The sequence below is a fragment of the Oncorhynchus gorbuscha genome, linkage group LG24 (assembly GCF_021184085.1).
Source record: "Oncorhynchus gorbuscha isolate QuinsamMale2020 ecotype Even-year linkage group LG24, OgorEven_v1.0, whole genome shotgun sequence".
In the NCBI taxonomy this organism is placed as follows: Eukaryota; Metazoa; Chordata; class Actinopteri; order Salmoniformes; family Salmonidae; genus Oncorhynchus; species Oncorhynchus gorbuscha.
In genome coordinates this window covers 28,648,029-28,664,068 of record NC_060196.1, presented here as the reverse complement: position 1 = coordinate 28,664,068, position 16,040 = coordinate 28,648,029, and the positions used below count along the sequence as shown (strand labels likewise).

Below are 16,040 nucleotides of genomic sequence, written 5' to 3'. Positions count from 1 at the left end.
ACCTCGGCCGGTCATGGTAAAACATCTGAATGGTTAAACCTCGGCCGGTCATGGTAAAACATCTGAATGGTTAGACCACGGTCGGTCATGGTAAAAACATCTGCATGGTTAGACCACGGTCGGTCATGGTAAAAACATCTGAATGGTTAGACCACGGTCGGTCATGGTAAAACATCTGAATGGTTAGACCACGGTCGGTCATGGTAAAACATCTGAATGGTTAGACCACAGTCGGTCATGGTAAAACATCTGAATGGTTAGACCACAGTCGGTCATGGTAAAACATCTGAATGGTTAGACCACAGTCGGTCATGGTAAAACATCTGAATGGTTAGACCACGGCCGGTCATGGTAAAACATCTGAATGGTTAGACCACGGTCGGTCATGGTAAAACATCTGAATGGTTAGACCACGGTCGGTCATGGTAAAACATCTGCATGGTTAGACCACGGTCGGTCATGGTAAAACATCTGCATGGTTAGACCACGGTCGGTCATGGTAAAACATCTGCATGGTTAGACCACGGTCGGTCATGGTAAAACATCTGCATGGTTAGACCACGGCCGGTCATGGTAAAACATCTGCATGGTTAGACCGCGGTCGGTCATGGTAAAAACATCTGAATGGTTAGACCATGGTCGGTCATGGTAAAACATCCGCCCCAGTAGCAGGCCTTACTTGGTGGTGTTGAGCGGTAGTCTGCAGGGCACCGAGTCCCGGATGCAGGAGTTGGTGCCTGGGTCGGCTGGCTCCACAATGACAAAGGGCCTCTCCTCCAGGGTGACCACCTTGAGGTGCTGGGTGTCATCCAGCGGCTTGAGGAAGGAGCCGTAGCGTGAAAAGGGCTGAATGATGAGATCCAGAACACCGTTCTGCCACGTGCCAACCTGCGGTAGATCATTCAGAGACACTTAGGAAGTATCCAGAGCGCGAGGTGGAAAAAGGAAGCCTTTCTGCGACGCAGTGTCTCTTTTGTTCACCACTGTGGTAAGTGGGGCATGTACTAAACCCGTTGAGGGTGTTCCAGTGTCTCAGCGGTCAGGCTAACATAGGAGACTGCATACTGGGGGGAATTCAAACCAGAAGCGACCGCGACCCGTGTTGAAGTGATTCACAAATTAATTGAAGTAAGTCACTGTTTTCTGAAGCACCAATTCATCAGTTCTCCTTCTGGGGTCACTTGAAGTGGTCTGGTTCGAATATGACCAGCTACAATGTATTAGTACGTGTACATGTCGACCATGGAATGGCCTACATTTGTATATTATTATCTTCATATTTGGAACTGTGGTTATGATATACTATACTATAGGGAACAGTAAGTTACAGTACTATGGAGACTATGAACGCACTGTAAATCATACGTGGTCTGACTTTCCCATTATATAATGGTCTGGGGTCAGAAACTGGTCCCAGAGCTCAATCATCCACTGCTTGATCACTCCCCTCACCTGATCTGAGCCCAGAGCGCTCAGTAAATATACTTGGAGGAGATGGGAAATGAACTGAAGGAGCCCCACCCTAGGGACCATGTTATCGTTCAGCTGCAACTGGGTCAGATTAGCCCACCTTGACACTGACAGTATGGAGGCAGTGGTGTAAAGTAAATATGTTTTTTTTCTAAATACTTTAAAGTACTACTTAAGATGTTTTTTTTGGGGTGTCTATACTTTACTTGACTATTTATATTTTGGACAACTTTTACTTTACTACACGCCTAAAGAAAATAATGTACTTTTTACTCCATACGTTTTCCCTGACACCCAAAAGTACTCTTTTCAATTTTGAATGCTTAGCAGGACAGAAAAAATAACACACACTTGGACATCCCTGGTCATCCCTACAGACGATCTGGTGGAATCACTAAACACACATGTTTGGTTTGTAAATGATGTCTGAGTGTTGGAGTGTGCCCCTGGCTATCCGTAAAAAACAAGAGCATCTTGCCATCTGGTTTGCTTAATATAAGGAATTTGAAATTATTAATAGTTGAACTATGGACACTTAAGTATATTTTAGCAATTACATTTACTTTTGACACGTATGTATATTTAAAACCTAATCATTTTAGACTTTTACCCAGTAGTATTTTAATGGATGACATTCACCTTTACTTGAGTCATTTTCTACGAAGACATCTTTAATTCTACTCAAGTATGACGTCTGGGGACTTTTTCTACCACCGTATGAAGGAGTATATCACGATTCACGCTGAACAAATTCTGGTTGTTGTGAATGGATATCCATGGAATCGCTAGGCCTTGAGGCAACGACGTGGGTAAACATACAGAGCACTGAAAGGTTAGTTGAAAACAGCAGGAACGGAGTGAACGGAGAGCTGAGGCAAGAGCATTAGACGTCGAGTTAGCCTGTTAACGAAAGCTAACAAGGTTTCCAAAACGTGAAGGAGGGGTACACGTAGGCACATCCGATGGACTGTTGTAGTGCAGTTAGTGTGGTTAGCAAGGTGAGGGGAGAGTGTGTGTGTGTGTGTGTGTGTGTGTGTGTGTGTGTGTGTGTGTGTGTGTGTGTGTGTGTGTGTGTGTGTGTGTGTGTGTGTGTGTGTGTGTGTGTGTGTGTGTGTGTGTGTGTGTGTGTGTGTGTGTGTGTGTGTGTGTGTGCAAAGTGAGGGGAGAGTGTGTGTGTGTGTGTGTGTGTGTGTGTGTGTGTGTGTGTGTGTGTGTGTGTGTGTGTGTGTGTGTGTGTGTGTGTGTGTGTGTGTGTGTGTGTGTGTGTGTGTGTGTGTGTGTGTGTGTGTGTGTGTGTGTGTTAGCAAGGTGAGGGGAGAGTGTGTGTGTGTGTGTGTGTGTGTTAGCAAGGTGAGGGGAGAGTGTGTGTGTGTGTGTGTGTGAGGATGTGTTAGCAAGGTGAGGGGAGAGTGTGTGTGTGTGTGTGTCTGTGAGGATGTGTTAGCAAGGTGAGGGGAGTGTGTGTGTGTGTGTGTGTGTGTGTGTGTGTGTGTGTGTGTGTGTGTGTGTGTGTGTGTGTGTGTGTGTGTGTGTGTGTGTGTGTGTGTGTGTGTGTGTGTGTGTGTGTGTGTGTGTGTGTGTGTGTGTGTGTGTGTGTGTGTGTGAGCAAGACTTGATGGGGTGTGGGATGGTGGTTAGCGAGCGTGTCAGCTAATTAGAGGCTAGCGGGCTAACTCACTGACCTCCTCCCAGCCTTTCCCCTCGGTGTAGGAAATCACATCCAGCACTGGATTGGACAGGTAGCCGTCACTGTTGAACGAGTAGTCCCGGCCACTCAGCGTAATGTTACTGAAGAACCTGGAAGACAGGGAATGGAGTGAGAGAATGGCAGACAGAAAGAGAAAAATAGAAACAGGGAAAAAGAGAGAAATAGAGGGGACCGACGGACCGACAGACACACAGACAGTCAGACAGACAGACAAAGAAACTGAGAAATGGACAAACGTAAAAACAAAGAAATGGAGAAGCAAGCTTCATTTTTTAGCTGGAAGTGACAATGAAGGCAATGAGAGTGGCAGAGAGAAAGAGAGAGCGAGCACACAGCCATGCAATCTCCATAGACAAACGTTGGCATTAAAATGGCCTTACTGAAGACCTTTCAATGTGGCACCATCAAAGGATGCCACCTTTCCAACAAGTCAGTTCATCAAATTTCTGCCCTGCTAGAGCTGCCCAGGTCAACTGTAAGTGCTCTTATTGTGAAGTGGAAACTTCTAGGAGCAACAACAGGTCAGCCGCAAAGTGGTAGGCCACATAAGCTGAATCTTGTAGCGTGTTAAAATCATCTGTCCTCATTTGCAACACTCACTACCGAGTTCCAAACTGCCTCTGGAAGCAAAGTCAGCACAATAACTGTTCATAGGGAGCTTCATGAAATATGTTTCCATGGCCGAGAAGCCGCACACAAGCATAAGATCACCATGCGCAATGCCAAGCATCGGCGAGAGTGGTGTAAAGCTCGCCGCCATTGGACTCTGGAGCAGTGGAAACGCGTTCTCTGGGCCAGGCCTAATTGCCCAACATCAGTGCCCGACCTCACCGATGCTCTTGTTGCCGAACGGCAGCAAGTCCCCGCAGCAATGCTACAACATCTCGCCGAAAGCCTTCCCAGAAGAGTGGAGGCTGTCATAGCAGCAAAGGGGGGGGGGACTAACTCCACGTTAATGCCCATGATTTTGGAATGAAATGTTCGATGAGCCGGCGTCCACATACTTTTGTCATGTATCTTCCATGCGTCTTCAGCTGCAAGCTACAACAAATGGAAGTGGGAGAGTGGCAGAGTGGCAGGGTGGCAGGATGGCAGGGTGGCAGAGTGGCAGAGTGGCAGGGTGGCAGGGTGGCAGAGTGGCAGAGTGGCAGGGTGGCAGGGTGGCAGAGTGGCAGGGTGGCAGAGTGGCAGGGTGGCAGGGTGGCAGAGTGGCAGAGTGGCAGGGTGGCAGGGTGGCAGAGTGGCAGGGTGGCAGAGTGGCAGGGTGGCAGGATGGCAGAGTGGCAGGGTGGCAGGGTGGCAGAGTGGCAGGGTGGCAGGGTGGCAGAGTGGCAGGGTGGCAGAGTGGCAGGGTGGCAGGGTGGCAGAGTGGCAGAGTGGCAGAGTGTCAGGGTGGCAGAGTGGCAGAGTGGCAGGGTGGCAGGGTGGCAGAGTGGCAGGGTGGCAGGGTGGCAGGGTGGCAGGGTGGCAGAGTGGCAGGGTGGCAGAGTGGCAGGGTGGCAGGGTGGCAGAGTGGCAGGCTGGCAGGGTGGCAGGGTGGCAGAGTGGCAGGGTGGCAGAGTGGCAGGGTGGCAGAGTGGCAGGGTGGCAGAGTGGCAGGGTGGCAGAGTGGCAGGGTGGCAGGATGGCAGGGTGGCAGAGTGGCAGGGTGGCAGAGTGGCAGGGTGGCAGAGTGGCAGAGTGGCAGGGTGGCAGAGTGGCAGAGTGGCAGGGTGGCAGAGTGGCAGGATGGCAGAGTGGCAGGGTGGCAGAGTGGCAGGGTGGCAGGGTGGCAGAGTGGCAGGGTGGCAGAGTGGCAGGGTGGCAGAGTGGCAGGGTGGCAGAGTGGCAGGGTGGCAGGGTGGCAGGGTGGCAGAGTGGCAGGGTGGCAGAGTGGCAGGGTGGCAGGGTGGCAGAGTGGCAGGGTGGCAGAGTGGCAGAGTGGCAGGGTGGCAGTGTGGCAGGGTGGCAGAGTGGCAGGGTGGCAGGGTGGCAGGGTGACAGAGTGGCAGGGTGAGAGACAGCGGGCTGCAGGTGGGCTGTTAGAGATCTCTAGTGTAGTACCTATGTCCCAAGCGGCTTGTTATTATGTTCCAGTCATGTACAGTTACAGGCAAGCTGCTTGTTATTATGTTCCAGTCATGTACAGTTACAGGCAAGCGACGTGACATGAAATAAATCAAGGACTTGATGAACCAAACATGTGAACTTGCCTCTCAAGAGAGGGGCTTTAGAGTAACCAGAGTTCAACAAAAAGGCAGGTCGTTTCTGAATATCACATGGATACTGTGCAGTGTGTGTGGGACTTGCAACGACTGCGGTATGCAGAGAGGTATGGTAGGCAGGCCATTTTCCCTAATCTTCAACGCATCTGTAACTCTTTGATATCGAGAGTGCTAATGGCTTCCTAGCCCCACTCTGATAATCAGGGGTACAAGCTATGAAGCAAACCACACTAGTTGTTGGCTTTCATGTGGAATATTTTGCTGTTAGGGGTAGTCTGTCTGTTGCAGAGTCTGAGATGCTTCTGTGTCACCATGACAACACTGCACCTAAAAGCCCCATTCACAGAGGACGCCGCCAGTCAGATAGAATGTTAAAAAACCCAACACCGGTTTTGTTTTTCTCTCCTGTCCTTTCCAAAGGCATTTGGAATTTGTCGGCAGTGCTTTCTTGTTTTCATGACGCAGCAATTGTTGATCGAAGATGCCCTCATTTCATTTTCCACTTTCCTATTTATTTTGGCCATTAATGTATACGAGGCTGTCACATAAAAAGCCTACTACACAATATGAGATTTTTTTATTTACGCCTTAAACACTGCCCTCTCGTTGACTTCCCAAGAGAAATGAGCTGAACTATGATTTATAATTGATGGGTTTTCAATATCATACAGTCGGAGGAATTATATGCATCCCGGCACATGGTCAGACTGGCTGGAGCCCTATGGTGTGGCTTTGGGCTATGTTGCTTTTCATATCCATCCTGTTGCTACTGTACATAAAACGGGCAATGCTGCCATGCAAAGTAATGCAGTGCAATACAAATGAGCTAGAGGGCCTTATACAGGAAGGGCTGTGTGTAGAAGACATAAAGGGTTTCATGACTTTTTTTTTAACGACACCCATACCCTAATACACACAATCACGGTCACGCGCGATTCGTCAAAGCAAGTCCACGAAGGGAACACTGACCCAAGCATGGAGAAATGAACGTAGGAAACGCCCTTGGTGTCTATTCTACATTCAAATGATCCTTTTATTGTTTGGGGGGGGGGAAAAAAGAGATCTGCTGACCAACATGGAACTATTCATCCCACCGTATGGATGTTGCCTTTCTTATTTGATGAAAAAAAGACAATGTTAGCATTCACTTCAACTCTGCAATGCCACTGATCGCTCTTGGTGAGTGCCATGTTGTCATGGCGACACACAGTCATTGACATTACATGTGTTTCCTCTGATGCCGAACACTGTGAGGTGAACAAACAACCAGACGCTGCGGACTATTTGAATGTAGATTTGTCTCCCGTGTCGGAAACAAAAGACAACTCATAATGGCTAACGCAGTCAGACAGAGAGAGGAGTCAGGGATAGAGAGAGCGAGAGGATAGGCAAAGAGGGGAGAGAGAGAGAGAGAGAGAGAGAGAGAGAGAGAGAGAGAGAGAGAGAGAGAGAGAGAGAGAGAGAGAAGGGATGGAGGGTTTGGGGGGATGACTAGCTGTTTAAACATCAGACAACATTCAGTCGGATTTTAATGTACTCTCTTTTGAGCTACATTAGTATGTGCCCTCTATTAGATTCTCCCATGCCTTACGGATGCCCGCTTCTTCATTAGAAGGAAACTGGACGGGCCTAGTGGTGGTGGTGGTGGTAGTGGGGGGGGGGGGCTGTTTGCGGCTGTCTGTAACAGCCTCCGTTATTTCTACCCTGCATTACACCACCATAACCAATTATCCAATTTACATGTAAAACGATGCCGCATCAGATCCCTTTTAGAGTCGGGCCAAGGGAAGAGAGAGGGGGAGGGAGGAAGAGAAGGGGGAGTGATGAGAAAAAGAGAGCGAGCCAGGGAGAAAGAGAGGAGAGAGAGGGCTGCGAACTGACAATAAGATGGGAGAGCGTGGGAGGGACGGAGCGGCGATGGGACGGAGGGGAGAGAGAATGAGATTAGATTGAGGATGAAATTGAATGGCGGAATAAAAACAAAGCATAAAGAGCAGAGCAGTGGGAGAGACAGAGGGAGGAGGGAGGGGTGAAGGGATAAGAGAGGAGCAGAGCAGTGGGAGAGACAGAGGGAGGAGGGAGGGGTGAAGGGATAAGAGAGGAGCAGAGCAGTGGGAGAGACAGAGGGAGGAGGGAGGGGTGAAGGGATAAGAGAGGAGCAGAGCAGTGGGAGAGACAGAGGGAGGAGGGAGGGGTGAAGGGATAAGAGAGGAGCAGAGCAGTGGGAGAGACAGAGGGAGGAGGGAGGGGTGACGGGATAAGAGAGGAGCAGAGCAGTGGGAGAGACAGAGGGAGGAGGGAGGGGTGAAGGGATAAGAGAGGAGCAGAGCAGTGGGAGAGACAGAGGGAGGAGGGAGGGGTGAAGGGATAAGAGAGGAGCAGAGCAGTGGGAGAGAGAGGGAGGAGGGAGGGGTGAAGGGATAAGAGAGGAGCAGAGCAGTGGGAGAGACAGAGGGAGGAGGGAGGGGTGACGGGATAAGAGAGGAGCAGAGCAGTGGGAGAGACAGAGGGAGGAGGGAGGGGTGAAGGGATAAGAGAGGAGCAGAGCAGTGGGAGAGACAGAGGGAGGAGGGAGGGGTGAAGGGATAAGAGAGGAGCAGAGCAGTGGGAGAGACAGAGGGAGGAGGGAGGGGTGAAGGGATAAGAGAGGAGCAGAGCAGTGGGAGAGACAGAGGGAGGAGGGAGGGGTGAAGGGATAAGAGAGGAGCAGAGCAGTGGGAGAGACAGAGGGAGGAGGGAGGGGTGAAGGGATAAGAGAGGAGCAGAGCAGTGGGAGAGACAGAGGGAGGAGGGAGGGGTGACGGGATAAGAGAGGAGCAGAGCAGTGGGAGAGACAGAGGGAGGAGGGAGGGGTGAAGGGATAAGAGAGGAGCAGAGCAGTGGGAGAGACAGAGGGAGGAGGGAGGGGTGAAGGGATAAGAGAGGAGCAGAGCAGTGGGAGAGACAGAGGGAGGAGGGAGGGGTGACGGGATAAGAGAGGAGCAGAGCAGTGGGAGAGACAGAGGGAGGAGGGAGGGGTGACGGGATAAGAGAGGAGCAGAGCAGTGGGAGAGACAGAGGGAGGAGGGAGGGGTGACGGGATAAGAGAGGAGCAGAGCAGTGGGAGAGACAGAGGGAGGAGGGAGGGGTGACGGGATAAGAGAGGAGCAGAGCAGTGGGAGAGACAGAGGGAGGAGGGAGGGGTGACGGGATAAGAGAGGAGCAGAGCAGTGGGAGAGACAGAGGGAGGAGGGAGGGGTGAAGGGATAAGAGAGGAGCAGAGCAGTGGGAGAGACAGAGGGAGGAGGGAGGGGTGAAGGGATAAGAGAGGAGCAGAGCAGTGGGAGAGACAGAGGGAGGAGGGAGGGGTGAAGGGATAAGAGAGGAGCAGAGCAGTGGGAGAGACAGAGGGAGGAGGGAGGGGTGAAGGGATAAGAGAGGAGCAGAGCAGTGGGAGAGACAGAGGGAGGAGGGAGGGGTGAAGGGATAAGAGAGGAGCAGAGCAGTGGGAGAGACAGAGGGAGGAGGGAGGGGTGACGGGATAAGAGAGGAGCAGAGCAGTGGGAGAGACAGAGGGAGGAGGGAGGGGTGAAGGGATAAGAGAGGAGCAGAGCAGTGGGAGAGACAGAGGGAGGAGGGAGGGGTGAAGGGATAAGAGAGGAGCAGAGCAGTGGGAGAGAGAGGGAGGAGGGAGGGGTGAAGGGATAAGAGAGGAGCAGAGCAGTGGGAGAGACAGAGGGAGGAGGGAGGGGTGACGGGATAAGAGAGGAGCAGAGCAGTGGGAGAGACAGAGGGAGGAGGGAGGGGTGAAGGGATAAGAGAGGAGCAGAGCAGTGGGAGAGACAGAGGGAGGAGGGAGGGGTGAAGGGATAAGAGAGGAGCAGAGCAGTGGGAGAGACAGAGGGAGGAGGGAGGGGTGAAGGGATAAGAGAGGAGCAGAGCAGTGGGAGAGACAGAGGGAGGAGGGAGGGGTGAAGGGATAAGAGAGGAGCAGAGCAGTGGGAGAGACAGAGGGAGGAGGGAGGGGTGAAGGGATAAGAGAGGAGCAGAGCAGTGGGAGAGACAGAGGGAGGAGGGAGGGGTGACGGGATAAGAGAGGAGCAGAGCAGTGGGAGAGACAGAGGAGGAGGGAGGGGTGAAGCGATAAGAGAGGAGCAGAGCAGTGGGAGAGACAGAGGGAGGAGGGAGGGGTGAAGGGATAAGAGAGGAGCAGAGCAGTGGGAGAGACAGAGGGAGGAGGGAGGGGTGAAGGGATAAGAGAGGAGCAGAGCAGTGGGAGAGACAGAGGGAGGAGGGAGGGGTGAAGGGATAAGAGAGGAGCAGAGCAGTGGGAGAGACAGAGGGAGGAGGGAGGGGTGAAGGGATAAGAGAGGAGCAGAGCAGTGGGAGAGACAGAGGGAGGAGGGAGGGGTGAAGGGATAAGAGAGGAGCAGAGCAGTGGGAGAGACAGAGGGAGGAGGGAGGGGTGACGGGATAAGAGAGGAGCAGAGCAGTGGGAGAGACAGGGGTAGGAGGGAGTGGTGAAGCGATAAGAGAGGAGCAGAGCAGTGGGAGAGACAGAGGGAGGAGGGAGGGGTGAAGGGTTAAGAGAGGAGCAGAGCAGTGGGAGAGACAGAGGGAGGGAGGAGGGGTGAAGGGATAAGAGAGGAGCAGAGCAGTGGGAGAGACAGAGGGAGGAGGGAGGGGTGAAGGGATAAGAGAGGAGCAGAGCAGTGGGAGAGACAGAGGGAGGAGGGAGGGGTGAAGGGATAAGAGAGGAGCAGAGCAGTGGGAGAGACAGAGGGAGGAGGGAGGGGTGAAGGGATAAGAGAGGAGCAGAGCAGTGGGAGAGACAGAGGGAGGAGGGAGGGGTGAAGGGATAAGAGAGGAGCAGAGAGGTTCAGAAGGGGATGCAGGAAGAATTATTGTGAGATAAAGAGGGGAGAGTGGTGGGAGGTAGATAATTGTAGTATTACCCTGACTGGTCAAAGAAATGCATTAAAAGAGACCCATTATAGCTGAGACGTTAACCATGAATGTGGACAGTAAGTGGATATTCATTTGTTTTTGGTTACACTTTATTTGGATAGTCCATCTGTAGATGCTCTATAGACTATAGTTCCTTCAGAAAGCACTCACACCCCTGGACTTTTCCCACATTTTGATGTGTTACAGACTGGATTTAAAATGGATTCAATTGAAAAAAATGTGTTGTTGTAATTAACGTCAGGTTTTCGGTAATAACGTCAAAGTGGAAGAATTGTGTTTTTAGACATTTTTACAAATGAATTCAAAATGAAAAGCTTAAATGTCTTGTCGATAAGTATCCAACCGCTTTGTTATGGTAAGCCTAAATTCGTTCAGGAGTAAAAAAAAAAAAACATCTTAAAAAGTCGCACAATAAGTTGCACTCTGTGTGTAAGGTCCCTGAGTCGAGCAGTGAATTTCAAACACAGATTCAACCACAAAGACCAGCGATGTCTTCCAATGGCTCGCAAAGAAGACCTCCTATTGGATAAAACATTTGGTAAAAAAGGCAGGCATTGAATATCCTTTTAGGCATCGTGAAGTTATGAATTACACTTTGGATGGTGTATCAATACACCCAGTCACTGCAAAGATACAGGCGTCCTTCCTAACTCCGTTGTCGGAGAGGAAGTCAACCGCTCGGGGATTTCACCATGAGGCCCATGGTGACTAAAACAGTTACAGAGTTTCGTTACAGAGTTTAATGGCTGTGATAGGAGAAAACTGAGGATGGATCAACAACATTGTAGTTACTCTACAAAACTAACCTAATTCACTGAGTGAAAAGAAGGACGCCTGTTCAGAATACAATTTTCCCTAAACATGCCGTCAGTTTGCAACAAGGCACTAAAGTAATACTGCAGAAAATGTGGCAAAGCAATTCACTTGTTGTCCTGAATACAAAAGTGTTACACAATACACAATACAACCACTCTCGCTACTAAATTATAGTGGTGACTGCATCGTGCAATGAAAAGCTTGTAATCACTAAGGACTGGGCAGTTTTTCAGGATCACAAATGAACAGACTGGAGCTAAGCACCGGCAAACCTGGTTCAGTCTGCTTTCCACCAGACACTGGGAGATGAATTCACCTTTCAGCAGGACAACAACCTAAAACACAAGGTCAAAATCTACAATGTAGTTGCTTACCAAGAAGGCAGTGAATGTTCTTGAGTGGCTGAGTTACAGTTTTGACTTAAATCTGCTTGGAAATATACGGAAAGACCTAAACATTATTGTCTCGCATTGATCAACAACCAATTTGACAGAGCTTGAAGAGTTTTGAAAAAAGTTAATGGACAAATGTTGCACAACCAAGGTGTGGAAAGCTCTTAGAGACTTACCCAGAAAGACTCACAGCTGTAACTGCTGCCAAAGGTGCTCCTACAACGTAATAACTCAGGGGTTTGAATAATTATGTAAATGAGATATTTCAGTATTTCATTTTCAATAACTTTGCCAACATTTTGTCAACATTGCCAACACTTTGTCATCATGGAGTAGGTTGTGTAGATGGGGGACAAACAATATAAATGTTGAATTGAGGCTGTCGCGCAACTAAATGTGGAATAAGGAAAGGGGTATGAATACTTTCTGAAGGCACTGTATCTACAGACTATCAGTCTCTTTTCAACTAACAGCCTACTAACCCAGACCCTGACCCTCTCTTTTCAACTAACAACCTACTAACCCTGACCCTCTCTTTTCAACTAACAACCTACTAACCCTGACCCTAACCCTGACCCTGACCCTCTCTTTTCAACTAACAACCTTCTAACCCTGACCCTGACCCTTTTTTCAACTAACAACCTACTAACCCTGACCATAACCCTAACCCTGACCCTCTCTTTTCAACTAACAACCTACTAACCCTGACCCTGACCCTCTCTTTTCAACTCACAACCTACTAACCCTGACCCTGACCCTCTCTTTTCAACTAACAACCTACTAACCCTGACCCTCTCTTTTCAACTAACAACCTCCTAACCCTTACCCTAAACCTGACCCTAACCCTGACCCTAACTCTAACCCTCTCTTTTCAACTAACAACCTACTAACCCTGACCCTCTCTTTTCAATTAACAACCTACTAAGCCTGACCCTAACCCTCTCTTTTCAACTAACAACCTACTAACCCTGACCCTAACCCTCTCTTTTCAACTAACAACCTCCTAACCCTGACCCTTACCCTAAACCTGACCCTAACCTAACCCTGACCCTTACCCTAAACCTGACCCTAACCTAACCCTGACCCTTACCCTAAACCTGACCCTAACCTAACCCTGACCCTAACCCTGACCCGCTCTTTTCAACTAACAACCTACTAACCCTGACCCTAACCCTGACCGTGACCCTCTCTTTTCAATTAACAACCTACTAACCCTGACCCTAACCCTGACCCTGACCCTTACCCTAAACTTAATCCTAGCCCAGTGGTCACCAACCGGTCCCAATCGACTGGTCATCTCCAAGGAATTCCTAGTTGATCACCAAACATTTCTGTAAAAAAACAATGATAACGCCTTGCGTTCTTCAATTTGTTATTTGTTTCGCGCCATTGGTAGTAGGTGCACTTGATTCAGCAGCCCTAGTTCTGTTGGTGGTAGGTGCACTTGATTCAGCAGCCCTAGTTCTGTTGGTGGTAGGTGCACTTGATTCAGCAGCCCTAGTTCTGTTGGTGGTAGGTGCACTTGATTCAGCAGCCCTAGTTCTGTTGGTGGTAGGTGCACTTGATTCAGCAGCCCTAGCTAGTTATGTTGGTGGTAGGTGCACTTGATTCAGCAGTAGTGCCGGGAAGGCAAAGTGTTCCCATTTTGAACCATTTAATGTGTCTGAAGGTAGAACTCTGCCTACCCGGCAGGCCCAGGGAGCAAATCAAGTGCACCTACAGGCCTACCGCTGGCTATTCAAATAGCTCAGATCACCATGTCTGCACAGTTTCCTCGAGCCATAGACTGTAAAAAGAAGAATACAGCAAGAGTGGATGTTTTGACGAGTAATTTCATGTTTAAGTAATTTCATGTTTAAGTAATTTCATGTTTAAGTTATTGAGCACTGTCAACACTTTTACAAGCCACAAAATGCACAATCTTCCTACTTCCACTTACGCTACAACCAGCACCGCAGCTGCAATTAACGAGTACATCAACGTGTTCCGACTTTCTCTGGTCAAAGGAGTAACAACATGAATTGGCGCATGAGGCAAAAAATAATGCAGTGCGACTTGAGTTTTGCCATCAGCTAGAAGGCTGTGTCAGAATCAGGCCATCAGTCCAGTAAAAAAAATTAAGAAGCTAATTATTATGCTGTGCCTCACAAAGAATACAACAAATTATCATCTGATCATATACCATTCTTTAAAAAAATATCATTTCAAATTGGTCTGAGAAGAACAACATTGGCAGGGCAATTCAAGAGTCTTGGGCCTATAGCTTACTGCACAAACCTCATTGCTAAAGAACTGGATTAAAACATTTTGGGGGGGTGTATTTTACCCCTTTATCTCCCCAATTACAATCTTGTCTCATTGCTGAAACTCCCCAACGGCCTTGGGAGAGGCGAAGGTCGAGTCATGGTTCCTCCGAAACATAACCCACCAAACCGCACTTCTTATCACCCTCCAATGAACCCCCCTCGGCCAATTGTGCACCGCCCTATGGGACTCCCGGTCAGTTGCGACACAGACTGGGAATTGAACCCGGGTGCCTCAAGCACTGCGATGCGGTGCCTTAGACCGCCTCACCACTCTGGTGGCCCCACTACAGAACTGTTATTAATAAGTTAACGTTGCTTACGTTTTTTTTTTAAACTCATGTTTAAAAGAAATCTAGCTTGATTCACGTAGAAAAGTCACGCATCTTCAACTTGATTAGCAGGGACTCAACAAGGCTTGTATCTTCAACTTGATTAGCAGGGACTCAACAAGGCTTGTATCTTTAACTTGATTCACAAATTAACAAGGTTCACGCTTTGTTAATTCAACACAGGAACATGGCTCATGACTTTATTCTGACACGTACTCTATATGGACGGACACGGACATACAGCATGTACACATGGCTCATCTATCTTTCAGCCAAGTGTACTGAATGAACGACATGAGAGGGACTTGGAGGAGTCAACTATGAGACACGGCTGACAGGCAGCAAAAGACAGGAGGAGGGAGATACAGAGACTTCTCATACACAACCGGGAACCAGTCATGGAGAGAGAGAGAGACAATGAGAGAGAGAGACAATGAGAGAGGGAGAGAGAGAGAGAGAGACAATGAGAGAGAGAGACAATGAGAGAGGGAGAGAGAGAGAGAGACAATGAGAGAGGGAGAGAGAGAGAGGGGGGCAACTTCTCATACACAACCGGGAACCAGTCATGGAGAGAGAGAGAGACAATGAGAGAGGGAGAGAGAGAGATAGAGCGAGAAAGGGGTTGAGGTGTTCCAGCTGTTGATGGGGAGAGAGAGGCAGACAAGGGGGAGAAACAGAGAAAGAGAGAGAGAGAGGGGGGCAGAGACCGACAGAGAGAGAATCACAGACGACAGAGTAAGGCAGACCGAGAGAGAGAGGAAGAGATGAAAAGTGAGAGGGGGGAGAAAGAGAAGAGAGAGAGAAGGAAAGGCATAGACACACTGAGGATAGAGGATAGAGAGAAGCAGATGGACAGAAAGAGGCAGGCAGAGAAATAGAGAGAGAAGGAGATGGCGAGAAAGAAGCAGAGAGCGAGAGAGAGAAAGGAGCAGCCAGCAGTAGCAAGTGACACTCCTCCGCCACAGAGGAGAAGTTCTGAAGGAGAAGTTCTGAAGGAACACATAACGCTGTCCTCACCTGATCCTGTCTGGCACCCTTTGCGTCTGGTTGCCATCTGTCTGGCAGTTGCCTGCGAAGTAGTGTGGCCCTCGGGCCCAGCCGTACTCCTTCCTCAGAGCCATGGCTCCGTGGGTTAGCACAGACACCCCTTTGGCAATCCTCCGACGGGGCTCGTCTCTCCAGCCCTGCGGCCGCACTGCGAACAGGGCCCTGGGGAGGCCCTCCAGGCCAAGGCCGGACAGGGCTGGCCCCACGGCGAACCACATGTGGGAGTGTCCGGCCTGACCCGAGGCCCAGGCTGCCTTGAAGATCAGAGCGGCCTCCTCCTGGGAGCAGTAGAGGAGACGCACCTGGAAGGAGCGGGGGAGGAGGGAGAGGGGGACAGAGCGAGTGGTTAAGTGGGAGTCTTGTTGCACCGAACTGGGTCAAATGATGTCAGTCACACTGTGGCAGTTTTGGGGTTGCTGACCCCATTCACTGCCTTCTTTGAAAAAAAATCTAAACTCAGACCATTTCCCATTCAGGCTGCAGCAGTGGACAGTATTTGGCATGAAATGTTATATCGTCACATAATTTCTGTTTATTTTTGTCCATTCTCCGATTTCTTATTTACATACACTATATATACAAAAGTATGTGGACACCCCTTCAAATTAGTGGATGCGGCTGTTTCAGCCACACCCATTCCTGACAAGTGTATAAAATTGAGCACACAGCCATGCTCAGTACCGAGTTCCAAACTGCCTCTGGAAGCAACGTCAGCACAAGAGCTGTTCGTCGGGAGCTTCATGAAATGGGTTTCCTTGGCCGAGCATTCACACACAAACCTAAGATCACCATGAGCAATGCCAAGTGTCGGCTGGATTGGC

General features: G+C 49.8%; 1 protein-coding gene across 1 annotated transcript in view; it reads right to left on the bottom strand.

Moving 5' to 3' along the window:
- Positions 1 to 16,040, bottom strand: part of LOC124012203 (glutamate receptor ionotropic, NMDA 2D-like) — a 68,741-nt gene that overhangs the window by 25,047 nt on the left and 27,654 nt on the right. The window contains exons 4-6 of the mRNA XM_046325680.1: positions 15,190 to 15,521; positions 3,153 to 3,267; positions 680 to 888 (exon numbers count right to left, since the gene is read on the bottom strand). Coding sequence (XP_046181636.1) covers positions 680 to 888; positions 3,153 to 3,267; positions 15,190 to 15,521 — 656 coding nt within the window. The remainder of the gene's footprint in view (positions 1 to 679; positions 889 to 3,152; positions 3,268 to 15,189; positions 15,522 to 16,040) is intronic.